General features: G+C 39.7%; 1 protein-coding gene across 1 annotated transcript in view; it reads left to right on the top strand.

The window, feature by feature from the left end:
* Window positions 1-26,467, top strand: part of LOC138309868 (uncharacterized) — a 74,989-nt gene that overhangs the window by 47,414 nt on the left and 1,108 nt on the right. The window contains exons 6-14 of the mRNA XM_069251111.1: window positions 7,364-7,480; window positions 7,848-7,938; window positions 8,273-8,348; window positions 13,396-13,490; window positions 14,067-14,196; window positions 14,442-14,502; window positions 15,795-15,902; window positions 18,589-18,676; window positions 22,530-25,097. Of these exons, the coding sequence (XP_069107212.1) occupies window positions 7,364-7,480; window positions 7,848-7,938; window positions 8,273-8,348; window positions 13,396-13,490; window positions 14,067-14,196; window positions 14,442-14,502; window positions 15,795-15,902; window positions 18,589-18,676; window positions 22,530-25,076 (3,313 nt within the window). The 3' untranslated portion in view covers window positions 25,077-25,097. The remainder of the gene's footprint in view (window positions 1-7,363; window positions 7,481-7,847; window positions 7,939-8,272; window positions 8,349-13,395; window positions 13,491-14,066; window positions 14,197-14,441; window positions 14,503-15,794; window positions 15,903-18,588; window positions 18,677-22,529; window positions 25,098-26,467) is intronic.

The raw sequence follows: 26,467 nt of genomic DNA on the forward strand, positions 1-26,467 counted from the left end.
GTTAAAGGCCGGGCACGACCTACTTAAAAAACCGGGTGGTTGGCAATTAAGCCGATAAGGAAGAAGGGCGGGACTATACTTATAGTGCATAGAGACCAGCCTCTGGTACAGCTTGTAAACACTACCACATGGGTCTAAACCACATGGTCAGTGTATACTGTAGATGGTGAGGGAAGATTACTGCTAGCATAGAATAAAATTGTTTTATAAGTGGTATAAGATATTTGTTTGGTATGATAGTGTTTAAAGTTCTATTAAAGAAGTATTTTTTGTAGCCTTTTATTTTAATAAAGCAAATTTAAAATCGTACATCATTAAATAAAGTTCCTTTTGTTAGTTATGGAATTATAATAAATGTTTTTATAATCAGGCTGCATACGATCAAACCTACTTTAGAAAACAACTGAAGAGTTATATATGCATTTTCTTTATAACAATATAATACCAAATTCAACCTGTATAAGGAATGTGCAATGATGAACAATTTTGAATATGTAATCCAAAGCTGAAATGGATGTAATGTATTTAATAGATTACACTCCCTTCACAACATTCCTCTGTAACATGAAACTGAAATTCCATGCCCTTTATTTTCCATCCGGTCAATGCTAAAGACTGACCATCAGTCTCCCTCGAGACACTTAGTAAGGGGTTATAGATAACAAAACTAGGGCATCGTCTGATGGTGATGGAAATTCCCAGAGTTTGTGCAACTTTTGATGCTTGAACACAAACAGGAGACAAAATATATAAGGATTTAGAAATAAGAGTGAACAATGGAAACACCAAGGAAGTAATATGATTTGTGATTTAACAATTAAGGCAAAGATGAGCTTGTGAGTTGGGATTGTTGAAGAATAAGACAGATATGGCGGGAAACGACATAACACAAAAAGGATATGTAAAAGCTGATAATACAAAGGAATGGTTAAATGTTGATGGTTTTGGATACTCCTTAACCACATGAATTTATTCTTTGATGAGAATCACCTCTCATGTAGAAACAAAAAGTGGTTGGTCATCAATGTGTTATAGTGTGAAATCATACCGGCCTTTGGGTGAAATATGAACCATTGACTAGAAGCTCTGTGTTGTATTTGATTTGTATCATTAACATTACTGGATTATGGATAGTACATAACTATGGTATTTACTCTGGTAATTGGATAAAACCTGTGTGAGATTCTGGATATTAGCGCCAAAACTGAGATAAGGTAGGGTAACTTGTTACTCAGCATGCGTAGCCTAGACCATAGCAACAGTGTGTCTGTAAACATCCGCTATAAACTTCCGGTGAGATCAACGGCAAATTCAAACTTTGATTGACAGGACCCTTATCTTGCCAAATAATTCTATAAATTGAAATAACTACTAAAAGATAATTTTGATAAGAAAACCATTTACATATTCAGATTCCTTACTAAAATATGAATTGCCATGACAGAATTTAATATAAAGGTGTTAATGAAAAACATGAAATAAAAGAAAATCTTTCTCTGAAGTGAGAGCTGCCAAAATTTTGTATTTCCAGCCATTTTCTCAAGTTGTCTCCCTTTTATACCCCGTGCCCGGCCTTTAAGGGATGGGTATATATACTGGGAGGTGTTGGGGGGGGGGGGGGGGGGGGTGAGGTTTACTGAACCTAAAACTGACAATTATAGAGTTTACTGTCTCATGTGTTATCAGAATCGTGAGGTGTGAACATAAAGTACAAACAATACTGTAGGTATATAGACTCTAACTGTGTATTTTGGGTAAACCTAGATAATGTGTTGCCATCCTGAGAAGTAGTTTTACTTACATAAAGTATACATTATATCATCTGTGTATCTTAATGGGAGATAGGCTTGGAAGGTAGGGAATGTTTATACTGGCATTCATCTGATTATGAACTACACCTGAAAAGTATCAAATTCATATTCATTGTCAAAAATATTTTCAGAAATATTGTCATTTAATCCTCATTGAGTTGTTCTCACTAAGAGTGTTCCATTTTGAGGTGTTCTCCACATGGTTTGAAATGATTGTATGCTATGTACCACATGTTGAACAATTTGGCTAACGTTTTGACCCGTCAGATTTCTTAGAAGTTTGGATTCAAGTTGAGGGTTATTATGTTGTGTATATGTTTATTTATATGTGAGAATTGATTCGAGCAAATCTGAGTCTGTTTACTTACACGTGAGAATAGATTACAGAAAACCCGAGTCTGTTTACTTACATGAAAACACTTGAATCTGCCACACAAAAATCCCCGAGTGGTTCTCTCTCGATCAAAAATATATCTGTCATAATTATCAATTTAAAAGGGGAAAACACACTTAAAACTAATTATTCGGCGGAGAAATGCTTTTGAAGGAAATGAAAGAAGGTTGATTCAAGAGACTCATTATTGACAAGTGTTAGGATATGAATCATGACAAATTCAGCAGAATGTTTACAATGATGACTCTCAGTTTTCCTTCAGTTGTGTTTATATTGGCTGGTGTAGCTTCGAAATGTGTTCCATGTCCAAAATTCAATTTGTAGATAAAAGATTTGTCTGAGGTGTAGGTTAGGGTCGTTTTATGTCCTTATAACTGCCAGGGTCACTTCAACTCATGCCAGATATTGGAGGTTAAGGAAATCCGGAGTAGCCGGAGAAAAAACCATTGACCTATGGTTAGTTCCCATTAACTGTCCCATCTGGTTTCAGAGGTGGAAGGCACATAAGTGATAAAGGTGAAATGAGTTCTTATATAATACTGTATCTAGGAGAAATCTTTATTTACCCTCTCATGAAAAGTTATGAATTGATGCAAACAGGATTAATTGTATACGGACATCCATTGTTTAGCAACAATGGCAAAAATAATGATGAGGGCCTATCTGTGTAAGTGTACGTGGAGTAGATAATGTAATCTCTGTACCATCTGTGGAGGTACTGGGCCCTGACAGACTGGATGGTACTGGGAGGCTGACAGGGAGGCTGTGTGTACATCATGTCAGATCTACACTGGTACCACACTCTCCTGGCACATCCTCAGAATACCCAGGAATTAAAGCATTTTACATGTGTATCTATTCTGGTTGTGTTAACTGTTATCTGGGTTTAGGCAAGATTAATGTTTCTTATCCTCCTGAAAACATTTCTATTAAACCAACTCTGGAATTCACAAAGATTGAATGACTATAGACAAAGTGATTGTACATGTATTTGAGATAATAGGCTGAGCCTAAAATAACTGATTGGTTTTTAACGGCTGTTATTTATCGGCAGTGTGACTAGCTGATTCTTTTAATAGGTAATTTCCTTTTATGTCCCCATAAAATTCTCATTTTTAGGATTCAGGGAAATTAAAGAATTATCTCTTTTTAATACTGACCACAAGATGATCTGGCTTCAATATAACTGGACATGATTCCTTGTCATTATAGCTTCATAATTGGACTGTTGGGTCATTAAAAGTGTCTTCTTCTGATGTCTGGAGGTTTAGTGTACACAAATGTATATATCCTCTCCCTATTGGATATCAAAGCTTAAGTCATTTATTCTATGTTAAGTGAAAATGTGCTCTGTTGATTTGGCAAACTAGTTTTCAATTTCTACATGAATATTACACATTTAACAATTTATCTAAGTTCTATATATACATTTACAGTATCTGGTGGCATTTATTATTTACATCGCTTAAGTATTCAGGATTTGTTTTGCATGAAATTGATTTGTAAAATTAACTGAAATGACCACGAGTGTCAGCTGGTTAAAATTGTTTTTGTGTTTACCTGAATCTTTTATATAATACAACATGTCCTGGAGAAAAAAGCTGTTCTTAGGTGATGATAATTCTTCCTGCTACACCCAACATTAATGAGTACAAACCCTCTACCAAGTTAGTGTTATCAAAAAAAGAAATTATCAGTGGGAGGGAGATTGTGTCCCATGTCTGACACCATGGTTTATATATAGAAGTGATAGATTCTGCTGCTTAAAATGTAGCCAAAAGGGAAATGGGACAAATGCCTGTTGTCGGGGTAATATGACTTCAGCGGCATACTTCATTGAGATAATACAATGAGAAGGACAATAATTCTGATGTTAACAGGAGACACATCACAAACACACCACAATCCCCAAAAACGCTCACTCGTATTCAAAATACATTACTTTCAGACCAACACCGCAGCCACCCAAAACACATACTCACCTTCAGACCAACATATCGCAGCCTCCCAAAACACATACTCACCTGCAGACCAACATATCGCAGCCTCCAAAAACACATACTCACTTTCAGACCAACATACCGCAGCCTCCCAAAACACATACTCACCTTCAGACCAACATATCGCAGCCTCCCAAAACACATACTCACCTTCAGACCAACATACCGCAGCCTCCCAAAACACATACTCACCTTCAGACCAACATACCGCAGCCTCCCAAAACACATACTCACCTTCAGACCAACATACCGCAGCCTCCCAAAACAGATAGTCACCTTCAGACCAACATACTGCAGCCTCCCAAAACACATACTCACCTTCAGACCAACATATCGCAGCCTCCCAAAGCACATACTCACCTTCAGACCAACATACCGCAGCCTCCCAAAACACATACTCACCTTCAGACCAACATATCGCAGCCTCCCAAAGCACATACTCACCTTCAGACCAACATACCGCAGCCTCCCAAAACACATACTCACCTTCAGACCAACATACCGCAGCCTCCCAAAACTGATAGTCACCTTCAGACCAACATACCGCAGCCTCCCAAACACATACTCACCTTCAGACCAACATACCGCAGCCTCCCAAAGCACATACTCACCTTCAGACCAACATACCGCAGCCTCCCAAAACACATACTCACCTTCAGACCAACATACCGCAGCCTCCCAAACTGATAGTCACCTTCAGACCAACATACCACAGCCTCCCAAACACATACTCACCTTCAGACCAACATACCGCAGCCTTCCAAAACACATACTTACCTTGAGACCAACATACTGGAGCCTCACAAAACATACTCACCTGCAGACCAACATACCGCAGCCTCCCAAAACACATACTCACCTTCAGACCAACATACCGCAGCCTCCCAAAACACATACTCACCTTCAGACCAACATGCCGCAGCCTCCCCAAACACATACTCACCTTCAGACCAACATACCGCAGCCTCCCAAATTACATACTCATCTTCAGACTAACATACTGCAGCCTCCCAAACACATACTCACCTTCAGACCAACATACCGCAGCCACCCAAAACACATACTCACCTTCAGACCAACATACCGCAGCCTCCCAAAACACATACTCACCTTCAGACCGACATACTGCAGCCTCCCAAAACACATACTCACCTTTAGACCAACATACCGCAGCCTCCCAAAACACATTCTCACCTTCACAACAACATACCGCAGCCTCTCAAAACATATATTCACCTTCAGACCAACATTCCGCAGCCTCCCAAAACACATACTCACTTTCAGACCAGCATACCGCAGCCTCCCAAAACACACTCACTTTCAGACCAGCATACCTCAGCCTCCCAAAACACATACTCACTTTTAGACCAATATACTGCAGCCTCCCAAAACACATACTCACCTTCAGACCAACATACCGCAGCCTCCCAAAACAGATAGTCACCTTCAGACCAACATATCGCAGCCTTCCAAAACACATACTCACCTTCAGACCAACATACCGCAGCCTCCCAAAACACATACTCACCACACAGTGTCTGTTTTATACATGGATAGATAACCAAAATAATGTTAAAAGTCAAACAAAACATGAATGTTTTAATGTGATAAAGAGAAATTTGCCAATGAGTTGAAGATAAGATTTAATTAATATTGATATATACATGTAGTAGGAATATCTATACAGCAGTGTTAACATTTTGTGAATATTGCTGAGCTTACACTTAATGGGTTCTGAGTTTGGATCTAACACAAAGTGTGTAAGCTAAATTATGATAAATATTGTGTTCAACATTCATTGTTTCATCATGGACAAGAAAAGATTGAGATCAATAAAAAGATAAATTCAAATAAATGGAAAATTAAGATTAAAGACAAAGTTGAAAAATCAATGGAAATTCTGGTTTTAAAAAGATTTTGATCTATACACATGGCTCTGTGTACATCTATATGTATGTGTGGCTCTGTGTACATCTATATGTATGTGTGGCTGTGTGTACATCTATATGTATGTGCGGCTCTGTGTACATCTATATGTATGTGTGGCTCTGTGTACATCTATATGTATGTGTGGTGCCTTATTCCTGGAGACCTCAGTGTTTGTACAATAACTGTGATATAGTGATAAGGAACTAGGGGTTAAAAGTGTTAGCAAATTTATTTCTGACACAAATTTCAGGGTGTAACTAAACCGTGATTTACAAAGTTTTATTTGTGTTTGTTGAATGGCTGTTAACATCCAGTGTCATTTAGGGTCAAATGTTAAGATTAAAAGACAGCAATAGTATAACTTAGGATCATATTCTACAAACCTTCAATGTTGTTTCTATGGGCATTTAAAATGTATTTTAATGGCTTATTGGTACTAAGAAAGGAATCTGCTAAGATCGTTATCCACTCAGACAGGAATCCACTCAGACAGGAATCCACTCAGATAGGAATCCACTCACACAGGAATCCACTCAGATAGGAATCCACTCAGATAGGAATCCACTCAGATAGGATTCCACTCAGACAGGAATCCACTCAGATAGGAATCCACTCACACAGGAATCCACTCAGATAGGAATCCACTTAGATAGGAATCCACTCAGATAGTATTCCACTCAGATAGGATTCCACTTAGACAGGAATCCACTCAGATAGGAATCCACTCAGATGGGATTCCACTAAGACAGGAATCCACTAAGATAATATTCCACTCAGATAGGAATCCACTCAGATAGGATTCCACTAAGATAGGAATCTAGTCTGATAGGATTCCACTAATATAGGAATCCACTAAGACAGGAATCCACTAAGACAGGAATCCACTAATATAGGAATCCACTCAGATAGGATTCCACTTAGATAGGAATCCACTAAAATAGGAATTCACTCGGACAGGAATCCACTTAGATTGGAATCCACTAAGATAGGATTCCACTAATATAGGATTTCACTAAGATAGGAATCCACTAAAATAGGAATTCACTCGGACAGGAATCCACTTAGATAGGAATCCACTAAGATAGAATTGCACTATAACAGAAATCTACCCAGACAGAAATCCAATCAGATAGGAATCTGCTAAGATGAAGTGTTTGACAGTTATGTTATGCTATAATTAAAGATGTCCTGATGTGCTGTTCATGTTCTCTCTATCTTTATCATTATAGGAATGGAGAACGGTTAGCACTGAAGATCATCAAAAACATAGAGAAGTACCGAGAGGCTGCCAAACTGGAAATAAATGTCCTGGAAAAACTCAGAGCCAAAGACCCTGACGGACAGTAGTAAGTATCAGACTAAATGTTCAGTTAATGTTTCATCAACTACACATCATTTCCAAATTATACAAAAATATATAAATAACAGTCTCAACCTTCTAGAGTCGTCTGTTTATCTGTAAAACAATGTTAATGTTGGATAAATCTGGAATATAAAAGACTAGGTGACAGTAACCTGTGTGAAGTCACCTGTGTGACCTTGATTATGACTTCAGTGACCTTGGTTCTACATAAAATGATATTGATTCTAAGTCAAGGTTTGTTTAGTTTGTCCATATATATAAAGTTTTAACGTAAGAAAACATTTAGACTTGATATATATTTTACCATCTTTATTAGAATATGAAAACAAATTGTACCGATTTACTTACAGTCTATGTGTGAACACAGTCGAGTGGTTTGACTACCATGGACACGTGTGTATAGCGTTTGAGATGTTAGGTCTCAGTGTGTTTGATTTCCTGGTAAGTACTCACACCTTCTTACATCTTAATCAGGATAAATGCCAACTGGACAACAATAACTTCAACATGGAGCTCTAATTTATTTACGTGCGCTAATGTTTCATGTTACATATGTTGTTTAGTTGGCATTCATCCTCCCATAATTGCCAACTGATTGCAGATCATGCTTAAAACAACTAAATCATTTTACAGGTCATTATAAAGATGGATAATGTTTAACAACAAAAGCGTTTTCCCCATAAGCCATTTTTGAACTAAGCAAGATTTTTGTTTAGATTTGACTACTAGAAATTTTCAAAACAATTTGTATAATATAGTTTATATTGTTTTACAGAAAGACAACCACTATATCCCATACCCTATAGAACATGTACGTCACATGGCCTACCAGCTGTGTTACTCTGTCAACTGTAAGTATCACATGTCTACTGTCACTGGGGGAGGGGAGGGGGCGTCACAGGGGAGGGGGAGGGGACAGGGGAGGGGAAGATGACAGACAACCACCTATATCCCATACCCTATAGAACATGTACGTCACATGGCCTACCAGCTGTGTTACTCTGTCAACTGTAAGTATCACATGTCTACTGTCACTGGGGAGAGGGGCATCACGGGAGGGAGGGGGGTCACAGGGGAGGGGGAGGACAGACAACCACTATAATCCCATACCCTATAGAACATGTACATCACATGGGACGTACAGCTGGGTCAACTGTAAGGTATCACACTGTCAACTGTCAGAGGGCGTCACAGGGGAGGGGGGCATCACAGGGGAGGGGGAGGGGACGTGTCACAGGGGAGGGGAAGAGGACAGGACAACCACTATATCCCATACCCTATAGATCATGTACATCACATGGCCTACCAGCTGTGTGTTACTCTGTCAACTGAATCAATGTATCGCATGTCTATACTGTCACTGGGGGGGGGACGTCACAGGGGGGCGTCACAGGGGGAGGGGGGAGGGGGAGGGGGGAGGGGACAGACAACCACTATATCCCATACCCTATAGAACATGTACGTCACATGGCCTACCAGCTGTGTTACTCTGTCAACTGTAAGTATCACATGTCTACTGTCACTGGGGGAGGGGACGTCACAGGGGAGGGGAGGGGGCATCACAGGGGAGGAGGAGGGGATGTCACAGGGGAGGGGGAGGGGACGTGTCACAGGGGAAGATGACAGACAACCACTATATCCCATACCCTATAGAACATGTACGTCACATGGCCTACCAGCTGTGTTACTCTGTCAACTGTAAGTATCACATGTCTACTGTCACTGGGGGGAGGGGACGTCACAGGGGAGGGGGAGGGGATGTCACAGGGGAGGGGGAGGGGATGTCACGGGGGCGGGGGAGGGGACGTGTCACAGGGGAAGAAGGACAGACAACCACTATATCCCATACCCTATAGAATCATGTACATCACATGGCCTATACCATGCTGTGTTACTCTGTCAACTGTAAGAATCGCATGTCTACTGTCACTGGGGGAGGGGGGAGGGGGAGGGGCGTCACAGGGGGAGGGGGAGGGGACAGACAACCACTATATCCCATACCTTATAGAAGGTGTACGTCACATGGCCTACCAGCTGTGTTACTCTGTCAACTGTAAGTATCACATGTCTACTGTCACTGGGGGATGGGATGTCACAGGGGAGGGTAGGGGAGGGGACGTCACAGGGAAGGGGGAGGGGACGTCACCGGGGAGGAAGAGGGGACGTCGCAGGGGAAGGGGAGAGGATGTCACAGGGGAGGGGGAGGGGACAACCACTACATAGTGTTTGTATGGGAAAAGCATGTCAACTGTAAGTAAATCATGTCTCACTTTGGGGGCACCATAATCAGATACAAACCAGACCAAGCCATAGAAAATTGGTTATAATTCAAAACACTGTTAACTCGATTTCAAGTGACCATGAACTTGTGAAATCTGACAGGTATAAATCTATATTGATGGAGGTTAACTTGTAATTGATTATAAAGTACAGGGGATTCAGGTGATCTGGGTTAAACAGGATGTCTTGTAAAACAGTGGCGGTTTGGTTACTGATGGGTTTCATCGGAACTGAATATCTCCTGGTGTTGTAGTATCAACACTATTGGTTCGGTAGGGAAATAACGTTCAATGATCAGATACATTTTGATTATGAACAAAAAGGAAACTATCTTTGTACCTTAGACTTCAGGCTTTACCCTCATCAGTTTGTAAAAGAAAATACTTACGAACACTGAAAAACATTCAGTTTATTTTAGATTGTCAGAGACATTTCCCCACAAATTAAAAAGCAAAAAATCCACTGAAGTCTCTAATATGATATACTGAAGAAACAAGTGGTAAACCAAAGTTTAAAAAAAAGTTTTCTCTATCCCACAAATAGTAATATTGAATCAACTTCTGAGTACATTTCCACTGACACAAACACTGCTTGTTTAGGATAGGCTATGAATGAAATGAGAATGTACAGATGTCTAGGTTAAACTGTAAATCTGATTACCAACGCCAGTCTACATCATAGATCTTTTGAGTCCATATGGTGGAACTTATACAATTATAAATACATTTGTTAGTGAAATTCGTCAGTAATAACTTACAGGAACATCCCATGATGATATCTAGTATACACATTGATGAGTCACTGATGCAACAAATAAAATAAGATAAATACTAATTCTATTTTGCCATTATTGGTAATGGTGAATAGCATTTTGGGTGTTTTATCTTTGAATTTGTAGACACAATGTAATTATGTTTACTGTTTTCATGTGCTATAGGAACATATTAGATAAAAATTTCAATGTGAAATTTTGAATTAAAACCTGAATTTTTAAAAACGTTGGGATACTATACAATGGCTGCTATAAATTTATATTTCTACCGTTGATGCTAGTCCTACTGAAGTTAACACAGAGTTAGCCTTTATTTACACAAATAAAATATGTATAATAAAACACAGAATTAAAAACATCTTTCATTATATGAAAAAAATAAATAGAAATTCCTTCAGATCTGACTGAGTAGTTACGTTAGTCACAGTCATAAAGCCAGTTGTTAACACCATGTAAACACACAGGTCCTTACATACCTCTAGATAACACTTGGCAGCTGGTGTCTGTTAAAACTAAGGAATCCTATCAAAGCTTCTTAAAGCCTAATTCATAAAAAAAACTGTAAGTTTGATAAACCTGGATTTATGTCAGAGAGGGTGAAGGGAGATGGCCTCAGATACAGGTAGTAGGGGTGTTGAGGGGAGGTATGGGGGGAGATAGGGTGATGACAGGTGGAAATGGCCTCAGATACAGGGAGTAGGGGTGTTGAGGGGAGGTATGGGGGAGATAGGGTGATGACAGGTGGAAATGGCCTCAGATACAAGGGGTAAGGGTGTGTTGAGGGGAGGTATGGGGGGAGATAGGTGATGACAGGTGGAAATGGCCTCAGATACAGGGGTAGGGGTGTTGAGGGGAGGTATGGGGGGAGGGAGATAGGGTGATGACAGGGGAAATGGCCTCAGATACAAGGGGTAGGGGTGTTGAGGGGAGGGAGGTATGGGGGAGATAGGGTGATGACAGGTGGAAATGGCCTCAGAGGGGGTAGGGGTGTTGAGGGGAGGTATGGGGGGAGATAGGGTGATGACAGGTGTGAAATGGCCTCAGATACAGGGGTAGGGTGTGTTGAGGGGAGGTATGGGGGGAGATAGGGTGATGACAGGTGGAAATGGCCTCAGATACAAGGGGTAGGGGTGTTGAGGGAGGTATGGGGGGAGATAGGGTGATGACAGGTGGAAATGGCCTCAGATACAAGGGGGGTAGGGGTGTTGAGGGGAGGTATGGGGGGGGGAGATAGGGTGATGACAGGTGGAAATGGCCTCAGATACAAGGGGTAGGGGTGTTGAGGGGAGGTATGGGGGAGATAGGGTGATGACAGGTGGAAATGGTCCTCAGATACTCAGATAGGGGTGATGGAAAGGACCAGGTGGAAATGGGGGAGGCCTCCAGATAATACATAGATTGTAGGGTGAGGGGAGGTATGGGGGAGATAGGGTGATGACAGGTGGAAATGGCCTCAGATACAAGGGGTAGGGGTGTTGAGGGGAGGTATGGGGGAGATAGGGTGATGACAGGTGGAAATGGCCTCAGATACAAGGGGTAGGGGTGTTGAGGGGAGGTATGGGGGAGATAGGGTGATGACAGGTGGAAATGGCCTCAGATACAAGGGGTAGGTATGGGTGTTGAGGGGAGGTATGGGGGGAGATAGGGTGATGACAGGTGGAAATGGCCTCAGATACAAGGGGTAGGGGTGTTGAGGGGAGGTATGGGGGGAGATAGGGTGATGACAGGTGGAAATGGCCTCAGATACAAGGGGTAGGGGTGTTGAGGGGAGGTATGGGGGAGATAGGGTGATGACAGGTGGAAATGGCCTCAGATACAAGGGGTAGGGGTGTTGAGGGGAGGTATGGGGGGAGATAGGGTGATGACAGGTGGAAATGGCCTCAGATACAAGGCGGTAGGGGTGTTGAGGGGAGGTATGGGGGGATAGGGTGATGACAGGTGGAAATGGCCTCAGATACAGGGATTAGGGGTGTTGAGGGGAGGTATGGGGGAGATAGGGTGATGACAGGTGGAAATGGCCTCAGATACAAGGAGTAGGGGTGTTGAGGGGAGGTATGGGGGGAGATAGGGTGATGACAGGTGGAAATGGCCTCAGATACAAGGGGTAGGGGTGTTGAGGGGAGGTATGGGGGGAGATAGGGTGATGACAGGTGGAAATGGCCTCAGATACAGGGGGTAGGGGTGTTGAGGGGAGGTATGGGGGGAGATAGGGTGATGACAGGTGGAAATGGCCTCAGATACAGGGGGTAGGGGTGTTGAGGGGAGGTATGGGGGGAGATAGGGTGATGACAGGTGGAAATGGCCTCAGATACAAGGGGTAGGGGTGTTGAGGGGAGGTATGGGGGGAGATAGGGTGATGACAGGTGGAAATGGCCTCAGATACAAGGGGTAGGGGTGTTGAGGGGATGGTATGGGGGGGGGGATAGGGTGATGACAGGTGGAAATGGCCTCAGATACAAGGGGTAGGGGTGTTGAGGGGAGGTATGGGGGGGATAGGGTGATGACAGGTGGAAATGGCCTCAGATACAAGGGGTAGGGGGTGAGGAATGGGAGATAGGGTGAACAGGGGTGGCCTCAGATACAAGGGGTAGGGGTGTTGAGGGGAGGTATGGGGGGAGATAGGGTGATGACAGGTGGAAATGGCCTCAGATACATAGTGTCTGGTGATAGTGTGTGATGTCTATATAGAGTGGGAGAAGACGATAAAATAGTAAATGGATTCAGGATAGTTGCAGGTAGAAATATGTAGGGGGTGGGGGGAAGTATTAAAAATTGATGAAGAAGATGATGATGAAGATGATGATAATGAACTTGTAGATGTAGTATGGTCTTGTTATGTTTGACAGTTTTACATGAAAATCAGCTGACACACACTGATCTGAAACCAGAGAACATACTGTTTGTTAACTCAGAGGCTGATGTCTCCTTCAATGCACGGAAGGTAAGTAAAGGGTTAATAAAGATTAAAAATTAACAAATATTAAAGGTAAACAAAGGTTAAAGGTTTAAATGGTTAACAAAGGTTAAAGGTTAAAATGGTTAACAGAGATTAAAGCTTAAAATGGTAAACAAAGGTTAAAATGGTTAAAGATAAAAGGTTCAAATGGTTAACAAAGGTGAAAGGTTCAAATGGTTAACAAAGGTGAAAGGTTCAAATGGTTAACAAAGGTGAAAGGTTCAAATGGTTTACAAAGGTTAAAGGGTCAAATGGTTAACAAAGGTTAAAGGGTCAAATGGTTAACAAAGGTTAAAGGTTAACAAAGGTTAAAGGTTAACAAAACTCATTATCTTTCATTAAAAGAACTACTTATTAGATGACTTATTTATTTCAAACATAAAAGCTGGTGATATGTGACACTCACTTAGATGCTACTCTCTTGACTATTTTATGCTTTCTTGATTGTTGATTTTAAAGTTTTCATAGCCAGCAAACTTCGAAAGATGTTTCTGAGAGATCTGGTATTTATCTGACTGAATGAAGCCCTGTAATGTATAACAATAATACTTGTACTTACAGAAGAGGGATGAGTTTACAGTGAAGAACACGGACATTCGTCTCATTGACTTTGGATCGGCTACATTTGACCACGAACACCATAGTACTATAGTATCTACACGTCACTACAGAGCTCCCGAGGTCATCTTAGGTAGGTATAACTAAATATCAGCTCGACATATCGCCTTCATAGCAAGGTCTACTCCCTCTCATTACAGTAAAACCTGTGTATAACAAACACCTACAACAACATTTGTTCATGAGCAGTATTAGAAGAAAAAGAATCTTGTTAAAGCTAATGAGACTGAAATTGGCTTGGCTGGTCACAGCCCTGTGATGTTTGGAGCGTGGGCTGTATCATATTTGAGTTATAATACTAAACATTGATGTTTTCAGAACTTGGCTGGTCACAGCCCTGTGATGTTTGGAGCGTGGGCTGTATCATATTTGAGTTATAATACTAAACATTGATGTTTTCAGAACTTGGCTGGTCACAGCCCTGTGATGTTTGGAGCTTTGACCAGTATCATATTTGAGTTATAATACTAAACATTGATGTTTTCAGAAATTGGCTGGTCACAGCCCTGTGATGTTTGGAGCGTGGGCTGTATCATATTTGAGTTATAATACTAAACATTGATGTTTTCAGAACTTGGCTGGTCACAGCCCTGTGATGTTTGGAGCGTTGACAGTATCATATTTGAGTTATAATACTAAACATTGATGTTTTTAGAACTTGGCTGGTCACAGCCCTGTGATGTTTGGAGCGTGGGCTGTATCATATTTGAGTTATAATACTAAACATTGATGTTTTCAGAACTTGGCTGGTCACAGCCCTGTGATGTTTGGAGCGTGGGCTGTATCATATTTGAGTTATAATACTAAACATTGATGTTTTTAGAACTTGGCTGGTCACAGCCCTGTGATGTTTGGAGCTGTGGGCTGTATCATATTTGAGTTATAATACTAAACTAAATTGATGTTTTCAGAACTTGGCTGGTCACAGCCCTGTGATGTTTGGAGCGTTGGCTGTATCATATTTGAGTTATAATACTAAACATTGATGTTTTCTAGAACTTGGCTGGTCACAGCCCTGTGATGTTTGGAGTGTTGACAGTATCATATTTGAGTTATAATACTAAACATTGATGTTTTCAGAACTTGGCTGGTCACAGCCCTGTGATGTTTGGAGCATTGGACAGTATCATATTTGAGTTATAATACTAAACATTGATGTTTTAGAACTTGGCTGTTCACAGCCCTGTTGATGTTTGGAGCGTGGGCTGTATCATATTTGAGTTATAATACTAAACATTGATGTTTTCAGAACTTGGCTGGTCACAGCCCTCAGCCGAGGGATGTTTGGAGCATGAAGCAGTATCCATATTTGGCTGGGTCACTTTTATAACATGTCATGTAAATGGAGTTGACAGAACACAGTAACATAATGCAAAGGGCAGTATAACATCTAACAGATGTTTTTCACAAAGTATAAAAAGTAACATACTGTTACTTTTATAAAAGTCATGGGCAGATTAGGGGTTTTGACAGTAAGCCATTACAGGCATTTGGCTCAAATAACTCTCACATATTTACAAAATTGCCCCAGTCATTGGTAAAAGTAAACAGAAAAAAAAAAAAAAATAGGTATTTGTGGTTCATTAGTATATTCATAAATTAATATGTATGCTATATAATACAGACACACGATAAACAAAAACACTTAGCTATTCCTGATTAAGGGTCAACTGATTTATTTGATACCTGTATATTACAGACACATGATAACAAGGAACACTTAGCTATGATGGAGAGAATCCTTGGATCACTGCCTTACCGCATGGTGAAAAAAACAAAGTAAGTATTGAATGCCTGCTCAAAGATAGACACAACCTTCTTGGGCTCAGTCCTCATAGGCTTTCTGGTAAAGGGATTTAGTTTGTATATGGTAAAGGCTACTGATTATCTAAAAGAAAAATGGTAGAAACTGTTAGATCACTGAAGCCCTGTATTTTTGGTCAGTTTGGGAGCATAAAAAAAATCTAATCATTGTGAGTTATAGTAATTTATAAGGATAGCTATTATTTAGGACAAGCAAACTTCTACACAAATAGGGTTTGATTGTAGGAGACAATGACTAGGAAAAAAAGATAACGTTCTCCTGTACATTCCGTAATGAATCTTTAAGTTTGATATATGAAATACTTCTTATATGGTTCGATATCATAATTGTATGGGGATGTAGATCTTATGGTTGGTCTAATGGTCACCGATTCATAAGGTTATTTGACAGATAAATAATTTTTATAACACATGTTTAATAATAGCTGATAAAGTAGATATAACTTCTGTCCTTTTTATTAGCAGAATTAAAATAGCTGATAAAGTAGGATTGTCTTGTGTCCGTCACATAAACATGGTGATGGAAGTAATTTCTTGTTAGCCTTGAAGAAAAATAGACCAAGAAATAAAAGTTTGTGGAGTGGATTAGGGATAGGAAAGTGTCCGTGTTTGACCTACTGAAGTATAGCTTAGTACATGAGTTGATTTATTTGTGCCTGAACTTGAGTCCTCACTGTTACTTTACTGTCATCGAGTCAAGATACTTTTCAAAACATAATTACACTTTGAAATTGCCCCCCTCTATTTTGTAATTTTTGTAAGGTACTATTCCTGATTAAGGGTCAACTGATTTATTTGATACCTGTCCACTATATTACAGACACATGATAACAAGGAACACTTAGCTATGATGGAGAGAATCCTTGGATCACTGCCTTACCGCATGGTGAAAAAAACAAAGTAAGTATTGAATGCCTGCTCAAAGATAGACACAACCTTCTTGGGCTCAGTCCTCATAGGCTTTCTGGTAAAGGGATTTAGTTTGTATATGGTAAAGGCTACTGATTATCTAAAAGAAAAATGGTAGAACCCGTTAGATCACTGAAGCACATAGATCAGTTGGGATAAAAATCTAATCATTGTGAGTTATAGTAATTTATAAGGATAGCTATTATTTAGGACAAGCAAACTTCTACACAAATAGGGTTTGATTGTAGGAGACAATGACATAGGAAAAGAAGATAACGTTCTCCTGTACATTCCGTAATGAATCTTTAAGTTTGATATATGAAATACTTCTTATATGGTTCGATATCATAATTGTATGGGGATGTAGATCTTATTGGTTTGTCTTTGGGGTCACCTGATTCATGGATATTTGACAGATTATATTTTTATAACAGATGTTTATACTGAATAGCTGATAAAGTAGGAGTTTTTGTGTCTTTTTATAGCAGATGTTTATAATAGCTGATAAAGTAGGAAGGTCTTGTGTCCGTCCCAGAAATTGGTGATGGAAGTAATTTCTTGGGTAGTTGAAGGGGTTAAGTCCCAGAAATCGGTGGTGGAGTGATTTAGGGGGAGTAGGAAAGTGTCCGTGTTGACCTACTGAAGTGTTTAGCTACATGAGATGATTTATTTGTGCCTGAACTTGTGTCTCTCTTTACTTTATCAACCATCGAGTCAACCAATACTTTTCAAACTTACCCTTTGAAATTGAATTCCCCTCTTATTTGAAATTTTGTAATTCTTGTCAAAATTCACATACAATCCAAAGAAAGCAATGTGTAAGATGTACTAAGCATTTCTGCTCACCTTTTACTGCTGTGTTGAGGCAGGAATTAAAGTTTATAAAATCCAGAATATTTGATTTGCCCATTATCAGAATTTTTGTCAGCTGATAAATATTACAATGAATTCTTATATTCATTCCTATTTGTATTACTCTAGTCTTCTCTGTGGTTGACGAAGTGTCCAGTGACGACTGAATGTACATATATAAACACATGTAGATATGTATGGGAATATTGCACATGCCGACTGACCTATGTGGCTTGACCTTTGCTCTTATGACCTTTCACCCACAAAAATTAATTTACAGTCTGTCCTGTATAATCTCTGATTTGTCCATTTTGATAATATGATGGATTTTTCTCTATTAAATCTGGTTTCTTTTATTGTTATGAATTATTTTAGTTAAACAACTATTTTCAAAATTTTGAAATGATTTGAAATGTATGTAAAAAAATTGTATGTCTTCAGTCGTCCTTGAGGATAATTGAACAATTCTTGAATATTTAAACTTGTTAAATTCAGATGATACCATCACATGTGACGATCTCGTTGCAATTTTTTTTGCAAAAGTTTACTTTATAACCTGATCAGGTCTGTGCAGAATGTATTTTGGATTTGTGCAGAATGTCCAATAACTACTTCAGTGTCATCCTATAGCTTATAGAGGATTGTAAAATATAAGTTATTCAGGATGTTACAGAATGTATTTTAAGATATTTACTGCTTATTCAGGGCTATGCAGAATGCTCTATAACTTAATCAGAGATGTACAGAATGTGTTATGAAATGGCAGTACGAAAAGTGGGTTGTACAAAAATTACAAGTGAATGTAAATATACAGAATTTTAATTTGTCTCCCCACACATACACCTAGTCATGTATGCTCTCTCTCTCCTCCCTATCAAAGAACAAATAATTTCTGGCACGGCCGCCTAGATTGGGACCATACGTCGTCCGCGGGGCGCTATGTGAGAGAGAACTGTCGGCCATTATATGTAAGTATCGTGCCACCGCCCGCCTGCTCCTCGACCGCCTGCCACTGTCTGCCTCTGCATTGTGTACCGTTTTCCACAGTCTTGTACAATTCATTAGATACTTATAGAGAATGTGTTTTATTTAAAAAAGAATTAAGATCCTATTTTGGACGATCTGACAGGAACTAAAATTTGGTTATCTCTTAATGATGTAACAAAAAAAAAGGTCCAATTAAAATTATACAATTTAACATGGAGAAAGAAAAAAAAGAAAAGAAATGTTTGCAGTTTCCAAAATTAACTTGAAGAAAGAAAAATGAAATGATTTGGTACAGTGACCAGAATGGGATCTTTGAATGCTTAATTTTGCTTTTGATAGGCATGTATTAAAATAAGGTGCTCTGCCGACAAATTCCTGAATGATACACAGCTTTGGAATGGAGGATTTTTAATTCTTATATCTGAAGAAATTTCTCCTGTGAAAAGTTCCAAAAGATGTTGATGGAAATGGTCTGCAGTAAGGCTAGCATGTTTGTGTAGCCGAGCATAACGTTAGTGTAATGGTATACACAAACCCAGGATTAACACTTCAAACTACCTCTCGCTCCTCAAGAAATGATTGATCTCTGGGGTACAACATCGTACAAAAACAAGCAAAATTTACAAAATGATGAGTCCTGGAATTAAACTTATGAGACTATGAAGAAAGTTAAATGAGATATTAGAGCTTGATGACAGAAAAATAAAGTAAAACTTCATACATGTGAATTGGAATTAACATAAATTCTATTTAAGGACAAAGGGAGGTAATTTGATGTTGTTCTAGACAGTGTATGCTGAAGCATGTAAGCCTGTTCTGTCTCTCACCAAGCTCTTTTTGTTACCCCTCTTAAGGAAGTCCAAGTATTTCTACAAGGGGCGTTTAGACTGGGATTCGAAAAGTTCCTCAGGGCGTTACGTCAGGGAGAGCTGCAAACCCTTGGAGGTAAGGTTGCCCACCGTTACCACGACAACATCCCTTGTCATCAAAATATTATTGTCCATTATGCAGAAATTGCATAGTTGTGAATAAATACTTTGATGATGATTTTCCACTTGTATCAATAAAATCAGAAGGAAGAAAAAAAATCCCTTTTTTGATTTTCCACTTGTATCAATAAAATCAGAAAGAAGAAAAAAAATCCCTTTTTTGTAATTCCTGTCCTCCATATTTGATACAGGCTTCAGAGACAACACTACCAAGTATAACTGTTTATATAACACCTCTCGTTATCTTCATGTCCCCTTATAACGAAGGTTGGAGAAACATGTTCCAGAACAATTATAGTAAAATGAATATCTAAAAGTGACTACAGAAATACAAAGGCGCCTTATACTTATCTTTTTTTTTTTTTTCATCATTAAAAAACCCGTAAAATTTCAAAAGCTTTCAGTTTAATTTGATGCACCGTTAACTATTGATATAACCTTATATTACCCAGTCAATCTTTGTATGCATTGATATCCATGTAATGCTTTTCAGTATAGTCGTTGTAGCACACACATTAAGTTTTATTTTCATTTTAAATCAAAAGTAATTTTCAGTTCACAGTAGAAGGTATTAGAAATATATTATGCATGTTTACTTTATATGAATTTGTACTTACGCTATATGTGTATATATGATATTACAGAAGTACTGATATAAGATATTTTAGGATTTTGTAACTTTGTCTTATCAATGTGACTATTGATAATGTGTTGTATATTGAAAGCATTCTTTGTTCTTACCAACACTATCCTGATGAAATTGATATAGCCGTAAAATATATTTTTGCAATGTTGTTAGTGACAAATGTAATCAATGCTACAACTTAAAGAAAAGTCAAACCTGAACCTAGTCAAGCATAAGGCCCGGATGGCTTGATCAAAGCTAACATGTGAGTGATTCATGAGTAGGTTAAAGACTTTGGCAGGGATCTCGGTATTTTTAGGGCCTTGTCGATTTGATTGTAGCATTGTTTTCCATCTTTGGTTTGAAGATTTGAACTGAAAAAGAAGGCACAATTTCATTGAAACATAGCAACGTTTTGTTTGCCATGAGTCACTATACTTGTGATGAATAATTACATAATAATTTCCAACACAAATCACCATCCACTTGCCAACAGTCATGAATGACAGATTATATGATAACGTGATATTAGCCACAACTAAAATTAAATCAAAACATAATTTATGGGTAATAGCAGACAGAATGCTCTTAGAGGAGGTTAGAGATCTTTCTAATGCTCAGCGGAGCTATTTTCCTGCCCAAAAACCTTATTTAAATGAATTCAGCCACATACTAACCAGATTAAACTTCACAACCCAGGAGTTCTCTCCCTTTGAATGTTGTGTACCTATTCTTTCTATTTCGTTTGTTACCTTTTCTTGAATGGTTTGGAATTTTTATTTCATTAAACCCGAGAAGTCCTTCAGTTCAGAAAATGGCACAACTGTTGAAAAATTAAATGAATATTTTCATCCATTGCTAAGATGTAAAACAATTTAACATATTGATAAAATTATTCTGTATTTGCGTATTACAGAGTTATCTATCCTTGTGAGTAGCGCAACATCATACATTTCAATGAAAACAGCATGAATTTTGAGCACAGAATAATTACATCACCTTCGATACCTACCCGCAAGGGAGGTAGCTCTGTATTGCAAAAACGGAATAGATTTGCGGTGTTTCATACAAACGTATTATCTGCCTGAACTGAAGTTCTCCACTCAGCTCTGTGACATAGTTCTACAGTGTGAGCTGTACATGCTGCCGACGATGTGGCCAGAATCCTGGGATGCCGTGATATTGTGTGCAGTAATTTACCTTGCCTTGGATGTTTTTGAATGCGGGTGGTTCAGCGATTTTCCATGGATTTTTTTGTGGTTCAGCGATTTTCCTTGGATTTTTTTGTGGTTCAGCGATTTTCCTGGATGTTTTGTGGTTCAGCGATTCGGCTTGCCTGGCATGTCTACTAATTCTGCATTGGACCAGAATGATGAATGTGCATTGTTGAGGGTTGTTTTCTCTAGGCGAAAGAAGGCATGCATTTTATTGGTCTCGAAGTAATACTAATATTGTAGCTAGATCAAGTGTTGACCGTCCTAAGGTTAGTATCCTAGTTACACACAACAGTTAAATGGATCAGTCACTTTGGCTTATAACACAATTTAATGGTAACAGAATTAAGTTGTATGGTGTTTTTGATCAAGATCAAACTCATGTTTTTGTTTTTAGAGACCTCGGACAGACTCAAGTTTTAGAGAAAGATAAGATTTATTCAATTTTAAATGATTGCCTATGAAAGTAAATTGTTCTCAATATTTAATCCGTTTTGTTGTTCAAAGAATAATAGATGTATTGTTTGTGAAAAAAAAAAAAAACCAAAAAAAAAACCATCAATTTGCTGTTTCCAGTTAGAGGTAGTTTTGGAAATATTCGTACAGAACACCAAGGATAATCCAAACAATCAAAGAATGATGAAATTGTTCAAGTTTTCCTCAAAGTTTCTGAATTTCTGAGTGTTTGATCTTGAACTTTGACATCACTATTCTGTATCACATGCGACTGTGTAAAGTCTATGCTGAAAATAGTGAGTGTTGTAATGTAATCATGGGATATCAAACTACAGATATGCTTTAAAGGCTTTGATCTAAATAAAAAAAAATTGATATCCAAGAAATTGTAAAAATGATCTTTTTCTTAAATACCATGTTTAAAGGAACTTTTAAATGTTTGTAAAAGAAAATTAGTGTACAAAAATTTGAGATAAGAAAACAAAATTAATAGTTGAGAACTGTTGAGTGATATACGCCCTTGTATATAGTGTTTTGTGTTGTGTTTCAGCATTACTTACGAGACAAGGGCCCAGAACATCGACAGCTGATTGAGTTGACGGAGATGATGCTCGAGTATATACCAGAGGAACGTATCACCTTACGCGAGGCTATGAACCATCCCTTTTTTGCTCCATGTCGTAAATTTTACGCTGATCGACTTCCCCTGGATGTTCCTGCAGACAAGAACAAATCGCCTGTGGAGGACGGAAAGATGGCTGAGTTAACGGTGCCAGCAAACGGCTCTCAAAGGGACAGTTCGAAATCCAGGTCAAGGTCAACCGCCAAATCCCGGGAAGATTCTGGAGAGACGAACCACGCAGAACAAAGTCACAGTAATCTTAGCTCAAGTCAAGAAGCAGCACAGAATTCTGAAAATATCCAAAAAATTGAGGAGAAATCTCCAGAAGTTGTTCAGAAGAAAGAGGAAAAAATTCCAGAAGATGTTGTTGTTCAAAGGAAAGAGGAGAAAGTTCCAGAAGTTGTTCAGAAGAAAGAGCCGACTCCTCCTAAGAAGGTGCACACTGAGAAATCCAGTGGATATGTCCCTTTCAGAGAGAGGAAAAGGAAAGCAGCAGAAGCTCAGGCCAAAATGTCTCCTCCCAAAGATCCAAATAAACCAAGATCGTGGCGCCTCAAACTCGAGATGGAAATGGCCAACGATGGCGATAAATCTAAAAAAGACGACGAAGTCCAGAATCCACCAGAAGAGCCAACAACAAAGTCAACTGAACCAGAGGTTCTCAGTATCAAAGCTTGGCGACAGAAAAAGGAGTTAGAGGTGGCCGAACCAGAACATCTTGAATTGACCACACCAAAAAAGGAGGAAGAGGAAAAATCGATGGAACCACCAACAAAATATGATGCCTACGCTCGGAGGAAGTCGTGGAGACAGAAGATGGAGGAGGAGAAAATGGAACATCAACAACAAAAACAGGCCGAGGCAGAGGAGCAAGAACACCTGTCTCCCGAACGACTACAGGTCAAACCAACATCTCCCGCTCAAATGGACAAAGGCTCGGCCATCAGGACCTGGCGTCAGATGTTTGGCTCAGAGGACAGAGGATCACATAAGGAGGGGTCCAGTACTAAGATGGAAAAGCCTGTCAGCTTTGACAGCTTTGATGAGTCAACTAGTCGAAAGGCATCAATGTCAGAAAGAGGTGAATCACCTGGATTTGATCCGGAGGAGACTGTGGCCGAACGTCTGCAGCGTCGTCGAAGAGAGCGGGGAGGAGGCGATCGTAGAAAGTCGGGACATGTTTCTGGGCATGAGGATGAACCTGAAGTGGAATCAGCCCCTAAAAGGGAAGAGAAACCTTTGTCAGCTTACCAACTCCTCAAACTGGCTCTAGCCAAACCTCTGTCTGTGGATCGGTCCAAGTCCGAACTCAACCATCACCAGCAGAAACAAGAGGCACCCAAAGGGCCAGTACAGGATCTCAAGGTCGAGGTGGCTGAAAGATCATGGTCAGAACCAGAGAAGATTCCAGTGGAAAGGAAAGAGAAGAAACAGGAGGAGGATCCTTTAAAGTTGTTACTGAGTCAGTCGTTCACTCCTAGCACTTTCATGCATGCTACTCCACACCAGCCTATCAGCCCTATCGTGGAGGTTCCTTCCTCTGCCGAGGCCCCGGACACATCCCCGCCGGGAGGGAATGCGTTTTCGTTTGAAGCTGATGTATCTTTTGATGAAGGTGAAGGAACCATTGAACCAGAGCAGAACTCGACAGTAGAAGATCCGACTGAGGAGACTTTTTTATCCCAGGGTGCTGACTGTGAGCAGGAGGCAGTCAGAGACACCATTGAAACCATTGTAGAAATGAATCCTGCTGGCCCTGTGATGTCCGTGACAATACCCCCGCCGGAGATGGTCGTCGCTGGACCCAGTCCCGTAATTGCCGTTAGTGACCCCACACCCGACACTGTCACCGTGGTACTAGAGCAGCCAGCAGCTGTAGTGTATGATCCCTCAGACGTTAGAAATACGGCCACCCTGCCGACACAAACCATGGTGCTGGAACCGTCACCCATACAGAAACCTCCGATCGTAGCGTATACCGCAGTCCTGTCCGATACTCCGCTGGACAGCGACACACAGGCCAAGGTGGAAGAAGCCCAGACTAAGGCCCAGAAGAAACATGCCAGTAAACGTGCTCACAGGAAGCGGACTAAAAAACAGGCGCCACCGTCGTCATCAGATCAGTGTTTTTTATCTGAGGTGGGCCTTGACCCTGATCCTGACCCCGAGGAGGGGAGTAAACTGGTGCTTCACAACTCGCCTCGGGTTCACGCTTCTCCTCTGCCTTCTGGGATCGCTGTTAGTAGTATTTTCACAGGCAAGTCTCCGACCAGTCCTGTAGCCCCCGAAGCCAATCTCAGCCTGGCAGATTCCGTTCAGAGTATACATAGGACTAATTCAGGGACTGTAGAGAATAATTGTGTGTCAGCCATATTGCCTTCTAGTTGTGATAACACGTCTGAACGTGACCCGGTCTTTGCTGTGCCTGACGGAGGACACCAATCAAATCCTTCCAATGGGATGGAGACTGTATGACAGTGACCAATCATCTAGAAGGTGGATATCATACTTACTTTGGTGTGGGCATGGAGTACACAACATGTTCAGCATGATAGATATAGCAGTGTGCAGGAAATACATGGGTTCAGCATGCCTTTTGTTTGGCATGGTTATACACTGTGTTTCTGCATGTCTACAGTGTGGGCTTGGACAGCACATCAGCAGCATGGCTCTCATAACCAGCAGCCTTAGCAATGGAGGCATTACTTACATAGGTAGAGCATGCTGTGTTTAGTGAATGGAAATTCTAATTGTAGAACAGAAAATCTATGGAATGGTAAAAGTTACCATCTATTGTATATTTATATTTTACTGTGATAGGAAGTGCATGTATCATATGCAGAGCATAAATAAGAATTGGGGGGAACTTTTCAGTCACAGAAAAGGAAGTATTTTATATCCAAATTTCATGTCTGAAAGGAGGAATGTGAAGCTACTTAAAGAGTAATATATGGGGCTCTAAATGGTTATATAATGAAATTAAGTTGTTATATTATACAGAGTTAACTCCCCCTTTGACCAGAAATGGATTACTACCTCATTTGTTTTATACAGAGTTAACTCCCCCTTTGACCAGAAATGGATTATTACCTCATTTGTTTTATACAGAGTTAACTCCCCCTTTGACCAGAAATGGATTATTACCTCATTTGTTTTATACAGAGTTAACTCCCGCTGTGACCAGAAATGGATTATTACCTCGTTAACTCCCGCTGTGACCAGAAATGGATTATTACCTCATTTGTTTTATACAGAGTTAACTCCCCCTTTGACCAGAATTGGAAGATAACCTTGTTTGTTTACTGTAAAATAAATGAAGATCACAAAAATCCTGATATAAGAAGTTTGTGGACAGCAAAATTAAGTTGTACCTTTATGTATATATTTGAATTGAAGTTTGGTATACAGGAAAGTGTGTTTTTTTTATTATACCTAGAGTTAGCTTAATGTCTTTGCTGTGATGAATGGCTTGTTAATTAAGACGATACAACAGCACGGGATATTATACTTAGTATAGAACAGCATAAAATATCATACTTAGGATAGAACAGCATGAGATATTATACTTAGGATAGAACAGCATGGGATATCATATTTAGGATAGAACAGCATGGGATATTATAGGATTGTTTGACAATGTAAATACCCTCAAATGAACCTCAACTATGAACTCAATTAAAGTGAAGATCCTGATTATTTGAAGATTTTTGTTGGTTCCCATCTCACTTGTCACTATATAGTCAAGTAAATATAGCTTGAATAATTGGATAATTTGATAATTTGAAGCAAAAATCATGGACTCTCTGTTTAATGAGATTAGACTGTATTTGACAAAAAGGTATAAAAAATAAATAACTGGGTTATGT

Source organism: Argopecten irradians, chromosome 15, assembly GCF_041381155.1.
Source record: "Argopecten irradians isolate NY chromosome 15, Ai_NY, whole genome shotgun sequence".
NCBI lineage: Eukaryota > Metazoa > Mollusca > Bivalvia > Pectinida > Pectinidae > Argopecten > Argopecten irradians.